Here is a 14253-nt window from a genome sequence, read left to right as displayed (position 1 = left end):
CGTTCAGATCAGGGTGGTGTTTTGGAAGTGAGTCTCCTCATTGTCCTCGCTTACTGTGCTTTGATTTGGGAGCGCTCTTAAGTGTGTTGCAGCCACTAGCAAAATTTAGACCAAGACCAGAGGAGAGCTGGTTTTATTAGCAGACCACTCTGAAACGCAGCAGCTTCACCATCTATTTCTGTATCGTCCACCACCCTGGCTGCTTGCGTGGACTCAACCTTACTGCCCTTGCCATCAGAAGCAGAGAGAGATTCTTACAAACCCTTTACAGTCAGTGGGAGTAATTTTCAGATCCTTTCCCTGATTCAGTGTTGGGCTCAGCATCCCAGAAGTGATACAAAAGTAAAATCCAATGTCTCAGGTATGCAGCTGAACAGTTTGGGAGGGATGGAGGAGTATGTACAGATCTGCACCTGGAGCTCATCTTAGCCATGGGCAAAGCAGGTAGTGGGTTAAAGCAGCAACGAAGGCCAGGAGCAGCAACGAAGCACAGATTCTCCATCCAGCTGCTCTTGACAAAGGAGCTGAGGAGGTGGCAGCGCTGCCTGGCTCTCTGCTCCCTGCATTTATTCACCTCGCTGGCCCTGCTGGAAAGTCTCGAGCTGCTTCTGGATTTCTAAACAGTAAACTAACAAACGGCCCTGTTCTGATATAATAGTGCCTGTGGGGTTAAGGAAACCCTGAATTGAACTGACGATCAGGTGAAAAAAGGCAAGAGGCAAAAATGCAATCACCGAGGCTGGAAGATTTGCCAAATTTGCTCCAAGTGTAGCTTATGTCATCTCGGCGCCTGGTGCCAGAGCTGGAGCCATTAGGGTAATGCTGGGGAACTGCTTGTGACTTAGATCATCAGGCTTTGTTCCAGATTTCACCGTGTTGATAGAGAAATTCAACACTGAGGCTGGTTTGGTTTTAATGTCAAAAACTCATTGATTTTAAATCCGTGATTTAAAATTGACAAGCAGAAAATTTGTATTTACACCACTGATTTTAACGTGTGTTGTGTAAGCACAACCCAACCGTTCTGCCTCCCTTCTGGGAGGCTTTTAGAGCACATAGCAGTATGCAGTCTGTTTGCAAAGCATTTCCTTGAATTAACCAAAAACCTGATAATTCAGTACATGTGCATTGGGATAATTTATATGCCTTACTGCACGTTGAGTGAATTGGGTTTTATGTCTTTTATAGTGTCCAAATATTCACTCACAATGTGTGTCAGGCTGCATTTGACTGCAAATTGGCATTCACTTAAGAGACGTAAAAACATTTTGGAATAGGTTTTTATTATTTAAACAAAATTATCAGATATGTGCGCAGTAGATACAAATATTTAGTCTTCGATTTTAATAAATATTCACATATTTATATAAACACATGTGGGAGATGTACGTTTTATCCCTTCAGGCAGAGGAAGGAACTGAAGCCAGTTCCCTTTTTCCTGTGCGAGTACGCTCACACGTGTATGTATATAAATAAACAGTGAGTCACCCTTTTATATATAACATACAGTTCTGTTCCCCACGCTTATAGCACATACACTCTTCTTAAAAGCAGAGCGACTTTCCTGAAAATTACAAGTAGGTTTTTAAATTAAATTTAAAATGGATTATTTCAGAAACTAATCTCTGGCAGTTTTTTATTATTTTTTTCTTCTCTTGAATGATTTAATTAACAGTATAATACAGTTTCCTCACACTTTGTGCATAACGAGGTCTCACTGTAAAGTGTTTTTACAGAGTTCAGTGAGCTGCCTAATGCTCTCGTTTTCTGCTGCCTCCACCCTGATGCAACCAGAAGTCACCCTACTGCCTGATAGAGCCTGGGGCATGGTTGGGAAGCAGTGACTATTTTCACTAAGGGAAATAATGCCGATGTTTCCAAATAATAAAGCAGTACTATGGCAGGAAAAAAAAAATAGACAAAAATAAAGCAGTATATGTGGAGGGAGGAGTGGGGTTCTAGGGTGGGTTCTGAGCTGAGTGTTAGCATTCAGGTACAACACTTTGGGAGCTACAGAAAATAAGCTGGTAGTGCTATCAGTTTAATTACTTACAGCATCAAAAAAAAAAAAAAAAAAAAAAAAAATCCTAGTATTGTACTTGCATTGTTAGAAAAGGGATGGAGAAGAAAACAGCATATTGTTCTGCTGCTGTTCCTATCCGTGCTGCATCTGCATCCTGAATACTGCATGCAGTCATCTCTCCCCCATGTAAACAGCGATGCGGCAGAACAGAAGGTCCAGCAAGGTGCACAAAAATGATGAACAACTTCTGTGTGAGCAACAAGTAGATGAGGACTGGTCATGTTGCAAAGGAGGGCTGTGCAAAGATGTATATAAAATCATGAACACTACAGAGGAGACAAGTAGGGAGGAACTACAGGACACCCACTGAACCTAGTGCAGAGCAGATTCAAAGTCAGCAGAAGAAGCTCATTCATCCCACAACACGTAGCTGTGGAACTGCTTGCCTTGGAATATTTTGGTTGCAAACATTTTCATCAATTCAAAAAGTAACTAGGAAAATTCATAGAAAATACGGCTGCTAGGTGTGAAGGCAGTGTCTTATTTAGGAATTCCAGGAGCCAAAGTCTACCGAAAATGGGTGGAGAATTTTAGAAAAGGCATCACCATATGTCTTCCCTTTTCTTAAGCTCTCCCACTTTTCTTCTTCAGATTATAACATGGTTCTCTCTATGTTATTGCATGGAAGGTACTTATTATTTCAAATCTGTTTATTAAACTGACAGAAAAAATGTGACAAGAACAGAAACATCTAACTTTACAAAAGACATTAGGCAGCTTGTCAGTGGAGAGGTAAACGTACAGCATTTCATTCAGTAGTAGTAATAAAATTAATAGTATACCATAAAACAATGAATGCTAAATTATCAGGTTTCTGCCTTTGCAATATATTTTGCTGAAAATATTTTTAAGACTAGAGCAAAAGAATGTATAGGTTTTGATTTTTGGTTGACCTGGTAAACAATATATGGTTTCCAAGAAGTTATTGTGGGCCATTAGAGCAGCAATCCCTGAATCAAGAACGCATTTTACACAGCACAGGAACTGTTCCAGCTTGTAGAATCAAAGGTTTATTTTCCAACAGTATTTTTGAATAGGTTTTCAAAATTTATTATTAGAATTTGAAAAGAGCTTTTAGAAGTAGGGATTTCAAAAAAATCTGAACCACTCACACTTGTTCTGGATCTCCAGCCTTTTCAGTGTTGAGATACTGAGCCCACACATGTAACGACATGTAACCAACTCCTTTAAAAGTGGTAGGTTATTTGTGTTAACTCCCAAATTAAAAAAAAAAAAAAAAAACAAAAAAAAACAAAAAAAAAAAACCTTATTTTTTCTATGTAAAATCAGGTAGGATTTCAGATTAAACAGAATGTTGAACCAGACTGTACATAAAAGGCAGTGACCACTGGCAAGTATTAAGGAAAGGGTGATGTTTAGAGCATTCCTTCTGTCTGTAGGCTTCCAGGTCCTGGTAACACAAATTAGAGGTTATGGATTATTTTCAGTTTTTCCATGCAGTTCTGTGCTACTGCCACCTGTTTTCAAGTTATTTTCATACATACTCCTCCACTCCACATTCTGCCTTGTTGAGATGTGTAAATTCATGTCAGACTTTGAATGTTATTACATGTATTAAGCCATTCTATATGTTGAGAATGGTAAAAGTAACTGTTAACACTCATACTGTCTGGTGGTTCTGATCTGGTGAGTGGTGAGCAGGTACCTGCTGCCAGCTTTACGGACCTCTTTAGGGAATTTTCCAAGATGGTATATGCTATGGAAATAGTGAGCCCTATAGTCTTTCATCCTTGCAAGTCCTATAGTGTTTCTATCACCAAAATATTAGTCTTCACCTTGAACTTCCTGGGGTCATGGGTTTTAAATCAGAGACCTAAAGATTCTTTCCCTTTAAACACCATGTTTGAATTTGAGTAACCTTATGCAATGTGGCTTCCTAGCTGTATTCAACCAGTTAAATAATATATTTCTCTGTTTTAGCATCTCAATCAATATTCCATTTGAATATATATTTTTTTAATTAGAATTATGCAACATCATATGTCTTCCTGGCATTTAGGACTACACAAATCCAGAAAGCAAGGCTCATTTTCTGCAATCAATTTTGCAGTTGTTTCCTCTTAAAGAAGTGAAAGCTTCAACTACAGACACTCATTTATAGTTTAAGAATCAGGGTACGGTAATAAGAAAGTGATGAACAACACCAAGAAAGTAATTATGGTTCATAAAATGTATTTTTCATGTTTTTGATTATTTTGTCTTTATTACATAACAGAGGTAGTAATTATATTAAAAAAATATGTTTATTGAGTAAATATTTAGTTTCCATATAATGTTGAAAATAGGGTCGCCTTTTCTATTCATCTGTGGAGGTAAAGCTGAAATTGATGATGAAACTATTTAATTAATGTGATGATGTAAATGTTTAGGTTAAGGTGCACATCCATAGGATGGATAGGATAGGCCCATATGTCCATGACATGTTGCACATGCTGGTCTGGTGACCTGTTCTCAGCAGCTTGCAGCCAGAGCACATGATCCCTGCCAGACAGCCCCACGTACTGCTGTGGAGATGCTGAGTGCTGTACAGGCTTGTTCTCTGTGATTCCTGCTGAGTTATTTTGTGTAGGTAGGGACTCCTTTGCAGTGGCATTAGCTAAAGGTAAATATGACTGAACTTCTGAAACATTTGTAGTTTCTTCATTGAAAAGCTGTAACTGTTCTTTTGAGCAAGGTTTTCTTCTTACATGTATATTTTGTTTCCTGCATGGGATATTTGGCCAAATATTTGGCCAGTCTCTTGAAATCATCATTTATGTACAGTCAGTTGAACTTGTTTCAGGTGTTGTAAGCAGTAGTCTCTACATACTTCTTTTCCATTTAGTATGTTTAAATCTCTGACCAAAAAAGGTTTAATTAAAATATATTCCTCCCAACTGTAGTTGTCATCGTGATGCCAGGCACCACATGTGGCTGGTGAGCTTGTTTTCCTTGTCTCTTAGTGGTGGTTCTTCTGAGGAAACAGAATGCAAGAAGCAAACACACAGAATGGTTTGCAGGTAGGGAAGACCTAAATTTGGCTATGGGATTGAAGAGGCGAGAGCAGGGAGAGGGAGTGCAGCCACCCCTGGAGCCCAGTGGAGGATGCCGTCCTGCCAGGTTTTCTTTAATGTCTTCAAAGAGCTGTAAAACATCTTGCCAAAACACGTCAGAAGCAAATGAAAGCTTGCAGCCTGCTACTGCACTTTGTCTCCTCATTCAACAGGAGGAGATCTGCATTGCTAGTTTAAGCTTTCATAGAATAACAGAACATCCCAAGTTGGATGGGGTCCACAAGGATCATTGAGTCCAACTTCTGGGTCCATGCAGGACCACCCCAAAACCAGACCCTGTGTCTGAGAGCGTTGTCCAAATGCTTCTTGAACTCCAGCAGCTCGGTGCCATGACCACTGTCCTGGGCAGCCTGTCCCAGTGCAGAACCTTTCCCTAACCCCCATCCTGACCCTCCCCTGTCCCAGCTCCATGCCGTCCCCTCGGGTCCTGTCACTGTCCCCAGAGAGCAGAGCTCAGCGCCTGCCCCTCCGCTCCCCTCCTGAGGGAGCTGCAGGCCGCCATGAGGCCTCCCCTCAGCCTGCTCTGCTTGGGGCTGAACAAACCCAGGGCCCTCATGTCTTCTCCTCTAGATCTGATGGCAAAGATTTGCCATCTTTATAGCCCTCCCGTGGAGGCTCTCTGCCAGCTTTATGCCCTCCCTGGTGCACCCCAGGGCACATGGCTGGCTCATGGCCAGCTGGCCTCCAGCACAGCCCCCAGGCCCCTTTCCGCGGGGCTGCTCTCCAGCCTCTCGCCCCCAGCCTGTGCGTGCAGCCGGGGTTGCCCCTTGCCAGGTGCAGAATCCGGCACTCGCTCTTGTTAAATTTCATGAGGCTGGAGATCGCCCAGCCCTCTAATTTGTCAAAACCTCCCTGCAAGGCCTCTCTACCCTCAAGGGAGGGCATGCCATGGAGGCATCAGTGTGGTACGAGGTAATGGGATTTTAATTTTAATTAGCTAAAAATACAGTAAATTACAGAGTTTGATAGTTTTTAAGCCGTCATTTCTATTAAAGAATATTAATATATTCTTTGAAATCAAACACTTGACTTTGAAAGTCAAGCGTTCGCAAAAAGTTGGAAAATGTCAGAATGGAGATTGTTCAAATGGTTTTAATTTGTCCCTTGCATGTATGCATAATGATAAGATCTTTAATTATGTGATCACATAAATTTTTCGCAGGAGGAATGGTGCCCGGAGAATGAATCAGGGATGTTTATTAAAGGAAGCCGTTGTCTCCAGAACCCTGGCCTTAATTGCTGCAAAGCGTAGTAATTTAAGTAGAGGACTGCAGGAAGCAAAAGCAGGCTCTCCTAGGCACCTGAAAGCACCACTGGAAAACTGGATTTCGTTCTCAACTTGCAGAGTTGTTAGAAGATCCCCTATTTATATGATCTCAGTTGCCAGGTGCTATCGCACAGTGACCCAGCAACCTGGGCCCAGAGCACAGCTGCGTCAGGAATGAACCCGAGTGTGCTTTGAATATACAAAATGCTATAAAAATGAAAAGTAGGGCCCAAAAGGCCTTAGACTGACATGCTAATGCCAAAATTGCTGAAAGAATCGTCTCATTTTGAAGTAGACAGTTTCTTGTCTGTAACATGGAAATACCATCACCCTGCTACTGCTAAATTAATTAACTGCTTTGAAGCATTCGTGCTGAATGCCTTGGAGGGAAATACCTAATGTATAACGAGGAATCTGATTTTGGCCAACTTCCTGTAAATGAGGCTTTAGGAACACTGCTGTAATGTGTTCCTCAGAAGGTATAACACGTTACACAAATGTGTCGTTTTTTGTAATCTGAAAAAATGAGGCAGGATCCTACCAGCACTTTGGTTCACAGAATCACGGAATGGCTGAGGGTGAGGAGGATGAGTTTTAAACTTTGCTGAATTAGCACATGCGAGTGTGGTGAGAATGTATGAAAATATTTCACAGTAAATAGAACTATGATCAGTAGATTGTATTTAAATATTTAAAAATACACGATGAAGAAGAGACAGTTTTTCTCTGTAAGTATAATTCTTCAGGACAGACTTTCTGATTATTTTTTCATCTTCCCTACAAAGATTATACACTTTAAACCTAATATAAAGAATTCCACTTAATTTCCCAAACTAAACAGGGATTTTTTTTTATTCAAATAGTAGTTATCTCAGTAACTGAATTCTGCACATAGGCATAAAAATCTGCATATATATTGTGGTTGAATTTTGATCCCTGCCCTTACTGATCTCCTTTACATGTGACAAAGGTAAATATGATCGTGTTTTATATTCATACTCCTCAATGTCTGAGCATCACAGTAAAACCAAGTTAAGACAACATGATAAAACATTTTTTTCATTTTCTCCTTCTATTTTTTGTATCTTCTTAACCTTTTTAAAACTTACATTTACCATTTTTCAGGCAAATAAATTCATACATCTCTTCTTTGGTGAGGGTATGTATGTTTTATCTGTCACACAATGTTACCACATCCCTTACAGCATCTATTTTACTTTGCAAAATCTGTTACAAAATATCGAGTATCAATTTATTGATAGAAATGGACCAAATACTAGTATTTAGGCAATTTGCCTAAATTTGTTGTCTTAGAAAAGTGTGATACTATCAATGGTGGTGTGTATTAGATTTTTCAAATAATGCTATGTGTATGAAATATGGAAACGTGGAATGATTATTTTAGATTCAAAAGGCTCTTTTGTCATGCTTATGCATATTTTAGATGGGACATTTTTCTCCCAAATGGGGAGGAAATGAGATAGTAGCTTGTCAATTCATAATATTACTCACTTTCCCCGCTTAAATGCATTTTTAAATGACTAGAATGTCTACTTTAAAAAAAAAAAAAAAAAAAGGAAAGAAAAAAAAAAAGAACTAACTTCAGGAGAGCAGGAGTCTGGTGTCCTATTTATCTACTTTAATAGGCAGAATTTCACATGAAAGAATGAGTCTATCTTCTGGTGTGTTCACAGTGACAGTAGTCAGGGATTGTAAAGTAGTGTGACTGCATTACAGCTGTGGTTCTCCTAACCATTGGAGTGCCACAGCCAAGACAAGTCTTTACATTATTCCTCGGTAAATGTATTCTCCTTATTAAACTGCATTTTGAAACATTACAGTAAGTTCAAACGTGACATTGAAGAAGTAATGCATTTATAGATACTCGATAAATGTTTAATGTTTTTTTCACTTTAACTTCCATATGAATAACAAGACATTCCAACAGATTGTGAAAATATTTTTTTCTTAATAAATAATCCTTACAGTTTAAAGTGAAATGTTTAAAACCGATCGTTTGTGCTCACAAATTAGGACTATTTTAATAGTCATCTGCTCCCATACTACAGAAATGTATATATCATTGTGCAATCCTTTGTCCAAAAGACTTTTACGACGTGGTCTCCATGATGAAAAAGCATACTTACTACCTTTTTGTGGTAGAGGGTAAAAATGTTTCCTTTCTAAGTCCCCTCTGAGATTTTTGCATTCGCATGATTACTGTAGTGTCATCTTCAGGTGTATCTGCAAGAGCATTTTAGGTTGGATCAGGAACACTTTAGCACTTCTGAATCAAGTCTCCTTATTGTTCCCATTTATGTCTCCTTGATTCACGTGCCTGGAGGTGGAACTGGTTGCAGGAAAAGCCAGGCAAGAAGATGCACCTCACTGCAGCCAGGAGCCTGCTCCCTTGGACTAGCTTCAGCAAAGTGCGCTCAGCCTGGGGTCGCCTGGTCTTCCGTAGCAGTCGTGTCACTGCAGTTGTTCTCCTGCAAACAGCCCATCGTCCTCTGTCTGTGACAAAACGTGCAGTAAATGGTGCTTAGCAGTATCAAGTATTTCATGGACCATTGAGCAGTCCATGATAGGAAACGTAGCATTGCTGTTCTCCAAGCTGGAACGATCCAGCTGGAGGCCTGATGCCTCAGTGTGGCCCAGAAGGCAGCTCTGGAGTCGGGCACTGCCTTTCCTCGTGCAGCCTGATGCAGGGTGTGCAGGTGTGAGGGACACCGTAATTCCTGGCAGTGCTGGGAGTCCTGCAGCTGGCAGTTTTGTTCTGGTGTGCCGCCGTTAAGTCCAGGTTGCTCTCAAGCCTCAGCCATCCACACAGGGAAAGAAGAAGAAATAATGTGACTCCGCAGAGGTGCCCCAGATATAGGATCTGGCCACAATACTGAAAGCTTTGAACCCTTGTGCTGTAAATTAAGAGTATATTGATTAGCGTTTTGTTCTTTGTCTGTCCACAGTCACCAATTATAATAATGTGGTAGAAGCAAACTCAGATTCAGACGACGAAGATAAATTGCATATAGTGGAAGAAGAAAGTGTAACTGATGCAGCAGACTGTGATGCGAGTGTGCCAGAAGATGACTTGCCAACAGACCATACAGTATTACCAGAAAACAGTGAACGAGAAGGGAGCACAAACAGTTGCTGGGAAGATGAAGGTATGTTCATTTTCACTGATGATGCTATGTAGAGTGATACTTCTAAAAAGAAGACTTGATGGAATTTCTTGGTTACTTTATTACTGGAATGATTGGAAGACATAAACGTGGAGTATTCACAATCAAGTAAGAATCAGGTTTTCTAACATATTCATTATGTTAAAATTTATTTTCCTTATTCAGTATTTGAAGCAGATTCCAAGATATATTCAGTGCATTTGCATTGTTAAGGAGGAGCTTCCAATTTGTGGATGCTACATTCTTAAGAGTGATCAGAGAGTAATTACTTGCTTGCAGTTTTTCCAAGTCTTATTGCATGGCAGGCCTCTGCCACAGCTCCCTATAAGAGCCATGATTTTCCCAGCTGTGTCTTAGGAACTAAGGAGTCAGCCAAAAACATGAAAGAAAATAATATTCAGATGTAAATTTCTGCCTGTGAGCTGCTTCTGCCTTTTCCTTCACAAAAGATAGCTGGGGAAAAAAAAAAAAAGTATAGATTATTGGTTATATTGGATATCTTACTCAGAATGATTCCATGTTTTGTAAACACTGTCAGGAGGTATGTGTTGTACATATTATGCAGCAGCCTTAGAAGCAGAAAATTTGAGGCAAAGAGGAAATGGGCCTTTTTTTTTTTTTTCCTGTGGGATTAGATACTGAATTTCGTAATATCACACAGCATGCTTATGTTCGAGCCAAATTGGGGTAAATGCAAACATTTCTAGAATTTATTGTGGAATTTGTCCTTAATTCCCTGAAAGACGCAGAATATTTTCAGGTATGTCACTGTCTGTGGCTGAACTCCGACCACAATTCTTTAGCATTCACCTTGTTGAAACTTGTGATTTAAGATCAGTTCATGGCCTCACATCTAAATAAACTGAAAGCAGTCATTTGGTCACTAACTGCAGTCCAGCTGAGAGCGAGCAGCTGAGAGTTCAAAGAATAGCATCAGCTCAGCCAGCTTTTACAGGGCTGCTGTTGCCAAGATATGCTGTGCAGTGAAATGAGTAATTTGGAGCTAAATGATTAGATAGAGAATTTTCTTGGTTCTCCTGCAAAATCTTTGTTCTGCTGCAGGTTATATATAAGGGGAATTGCAGTTACATAAAAATGGGCTGTTTGTATACTGTTTCTTGAACTGCTCAGACATGGGTGTAGGAAGCCTGAAGGAAGACTGGGAAACAGCACTGGGGCCCAAAGGTGAAGGATGAAGACCCTTGGGCTAAGGGGTGGACTAAACATTTTGTGGAGTTATACATACAGGTAGTTACACTGCCGTATCTTGCCTCAGGCAGCCTCTGGAGATTTTCAGAGCTCTAGATAGGTAACAATATCTTTTTTGACTTCCTATTTCAAATGTGTCATTTTTAACCTTTTAAAATTTGTCTCCTTAAAATGAAGCATTTGAACCAAATCCAACTGTAATTGTGTTGTAAGAATCAGATGGCGTTTTCTCTGCCATGGTTGTTGGTTACTCAGCCAGGCTTCCATCACTGTTCAGACAGACAAAAGATTTAAACAATTGTGTTGCTAAAATTACCATAAATTTCCTATGTAAAAATTATATGTTCTGAAGTCTCTCTTATAGCAGTCTGAAGGTTTTTTATTTGCTTCTAAGTTGTTTTCTTTTTTAAATAAATTGTTTGAACTTCTGGCGAAGGCTGCATGAGAAAAAAAATGAGGGTTAAATTAGGTTTTATAGAGCTTTGATTTTCTATGGTAAAGCTCTATTTACTTTTTTATGGCTTTCATAGAAAGAAAGTTGCAAGCTGAAAATCACATCTTCTGTCTTGGTTCTACACTAGAACTCTTAAGAGAAGGGTATTGCATACGTGATCTTCATCTTAAAGGGAAAGGTGCTGGGGTAGGTGTCCGTTCAACACAAAGACTGTCATCAAGACTAACAATTATTTTTGGAAAACATACACTACAGCAGTCATAGTAGGTTGGGTTTCATCACCAAAGTAGTACTGAAAGTCACTAGTTTTAGTTGGACTTGACAGAACAGCTTTTTTTACATCTATATTCTGTTCACAAACGCACCAGAATAGAAACAACACAACGTAACATTTCTTTATCAGATCAGTTTCCTTCCGTTTCCAGTCATTCTAACTGAACTTCTCGAAGACCTTCAGAACAGGTGTTTTAAATATAAGGTGTGTATCTCCAGAGGTTTAACTGAAGCAGTCGTACAAGCTTGAAAAAGTGAACCACGTGTATCCGGCACAAGTTGCTGGCCATGTGCCAGCATTCATGTGTGCAGCGATCCTCTACTGTGATCTCTTTTGCCTTAGTTTGAAGTAAAACCTACACTGCAATTAAAAAAAAATAAAAAGAAAAAAAAGCAAAGGTCAAACCCTATTGACTTATATTAATGAAAAAGTATTAGTTATGTATTGTAAGCATTTAGGAAATGTAGAGATCTCAGGCCTGGAACTAAGATAACTTTGAAAAATCGAACATTTAAAAAAAAATTGCCCAGACCATGAAATAAACTTTAAAAATTAATGAAATTATGTTTTAGGTGTAAGGTCCTTCTGGAACCCAAGAATTCCTTTAACATACAAAATGTTAGGTTAAACTTATGTGCTGTAATATAGATTGTGCTCCCTCAGTGTGATGGATTGCTGATGAAGGTTGCTGCACTATTTTGCTTTAGTTTCATTTGGGGGGAGGCCCAAAAGTGTGGTGTCTTCTTGATCAGGTTTTTACTCACAGGAGCAAACAGCCAGGCATAACTGTGAGCTGTAGATAGTGCTTGCTACATGCAAGTAGTACACCAGAAAATTAGCTCTAAAGAATTTAAACTAGACACTCTTTTGATGGGCTTTGTAATTTATTCTCTTCTCTGAAGATAACACTGTGGCAGAAATTTCAGTGAAGTTTGCCTTTCTGCCTACACCCCAAATTTCCATTTTGCGAGTAGCAGAAATACATTCAGTTATCTTATCCACATAAAGATCTTCACTGTCAGCCCGTGATGCAGTGGCAGTGCCCTGCAGGTTCACTGGCAGCGTACACTGGTGCCTGTGACCTGAAAGTTACTGGCATTTGGCTGGAGGAAGTCCCACCCTATCTCTAAGCAGCTGCTGGTAAGAAATGGTGAGATATGGAGAAAAACAGAGCTGAGCAGAGCTATCAGAAGTAGCGATGGGAGCTCCAGGCACTCCTTGCTGACTGTGAAGTGAAGCCTTGCCTCACCTGATCCTGGCTCCTGGATGACTGGCTAGGTCAGAGTTGATGACTGCCAAGTGCTGCAGAGATGTTCAAGAGCATTGCTGTCTGTCCTTATTTCCAAATAGCACGAGGAGCCTTCTCAGCCCCACTGCTACTTCCCAGCAGCTGTATTTGCAGTGTGGCACTTGGGCTCCTGTGCCGAGCACACACAGCTGTAAAGGTGGAGCTCTTCTTGGCAGTCCTCAAATTATGACCTGTCTGTACAGCATCAGGGAAGATCACGCCCTGTGGAAAAGGTCTCCTCCCTTTTTTACACCCCCCTTTTCAATATGGAGAAGAGACAGTACCAGAGTTTATGACTATTAGAATTGGGAGTGTTTTTAATTTCACTGAGATTAATCTTGAATGCCATAAATTCCTTGACATTACCTTGGGAAGCATCACTTTTATTTGTCCTGAAGCCAATGGAATTTGCTAGAGACACTATAATTTAAACTCCTATAAGTAATAGCTTACTGATAGTCCCTCTCTTCCACAGAGCCTATTTCATAATGGAGAAAAACCACAACCTTTTTTAGGAAGAAAAATTGCGTATTTTGTATCATGAACGTTTTTAAGAAATTAAATTTTGGACTTCAATTTTCATTGCCTGTATTCAGCCATCTTACAAATTCTGAACAAAGTCTGCAGTATCATGAGCCAAAAATATAATTACTTCAATACTTCAGTATTGATCAGTGGACCATAGTGTTTTTTTTTAAGATGCTAATTAAAATTAAAGTAAAATTTAAGCGTTACGGTTTCCTTTTAACCTTTTTTTGTTTGTGACTGTCTGCAGATAGAGCTTCCCCACCTTGCTGGGTCAGGTGGGTTTTGTCAAGGCAGGCAGAATTAACAGGCTTTTCCTCTGAGGAACCCATTTGTATCTGAGAACTTAAAAGTTACCCTAGGATTTATCATCTCACACATAAGAGAGAAATTGGCTTCTCCTGTAATTAAAAATCTGACATGTTCCGGGGTTGTGAATAGCCATACCAGATGGTTTTTCCCTGTACCAAAATAGAGTAAAGAAAGGTAAATAAAAATATAACAATTACCATTTCAGATCATGCCAGTCGTGCATTCTAGCATCTTGGATCGAGAGTCATTCTCTGCGCTATAGCTCTGAAGCACTTAAGGTCTCCAGAATAAAACTATGAGATAATACTTCTATTTCCATCAACTCATACCTATTGGCTGCTAATGTATTCACATATAGTAACATAGTCTAATAATAAGGGATGAAAAAAACAATATAGTTTCCCAGTGCACTCCTGCCATAAACCATTTACTGACAAAAATGGCAGCAGTCACCTTTCCCGTACGAACTTACTGGTACCAGTTACCCAACATGTCCAAATTAGCAACAAATTCAGCCTTTATTGATTTTAACCAACGGTCTGAAGTGAGAGAAAACTTCTGTGCCACGTGCATGGACACCAC

The 14253-nt window shown here is 39.8% G+C and overlaps 1 protein-coding gene across 2 annotated transcripts in view; it reads left to right on the top strand.

Moving 5' to 3' along the window:
- The window catches only part of ZEB1 (zinc finger E-box binding homeobox 1), a 126002-nt gene that overhangs the window by 87194 nt on the left and 24555 nt on the right, over positions 1 to 14253 (top strand). For both annotated transcript variants that reach the window (XM_082752156.1, XM_082752155.1), the window contains exon 2: positions 9391 to 9591. In XM_082752156.1, the coding sequence (XP_082608282.1) occupies positions 9391 to 9591 (201 nt within the window). The remainder of the gene's footprint in view (positions 1 to 9390; positions 9592 to 14253) is intronic.

Source organism: Aythya marila (assembly GCF_965140915.1).
Source record: "Aythya marila genome assembly, chromosome: 2".
NCBI lineage: Eukaryota > Metazoa > Chordata > Aves > Anseriformes > Anatidae > Aythya > Aythya marila.
This window is presented reverse-complemented; position numbering and strand designations above follow the sequence as displayed.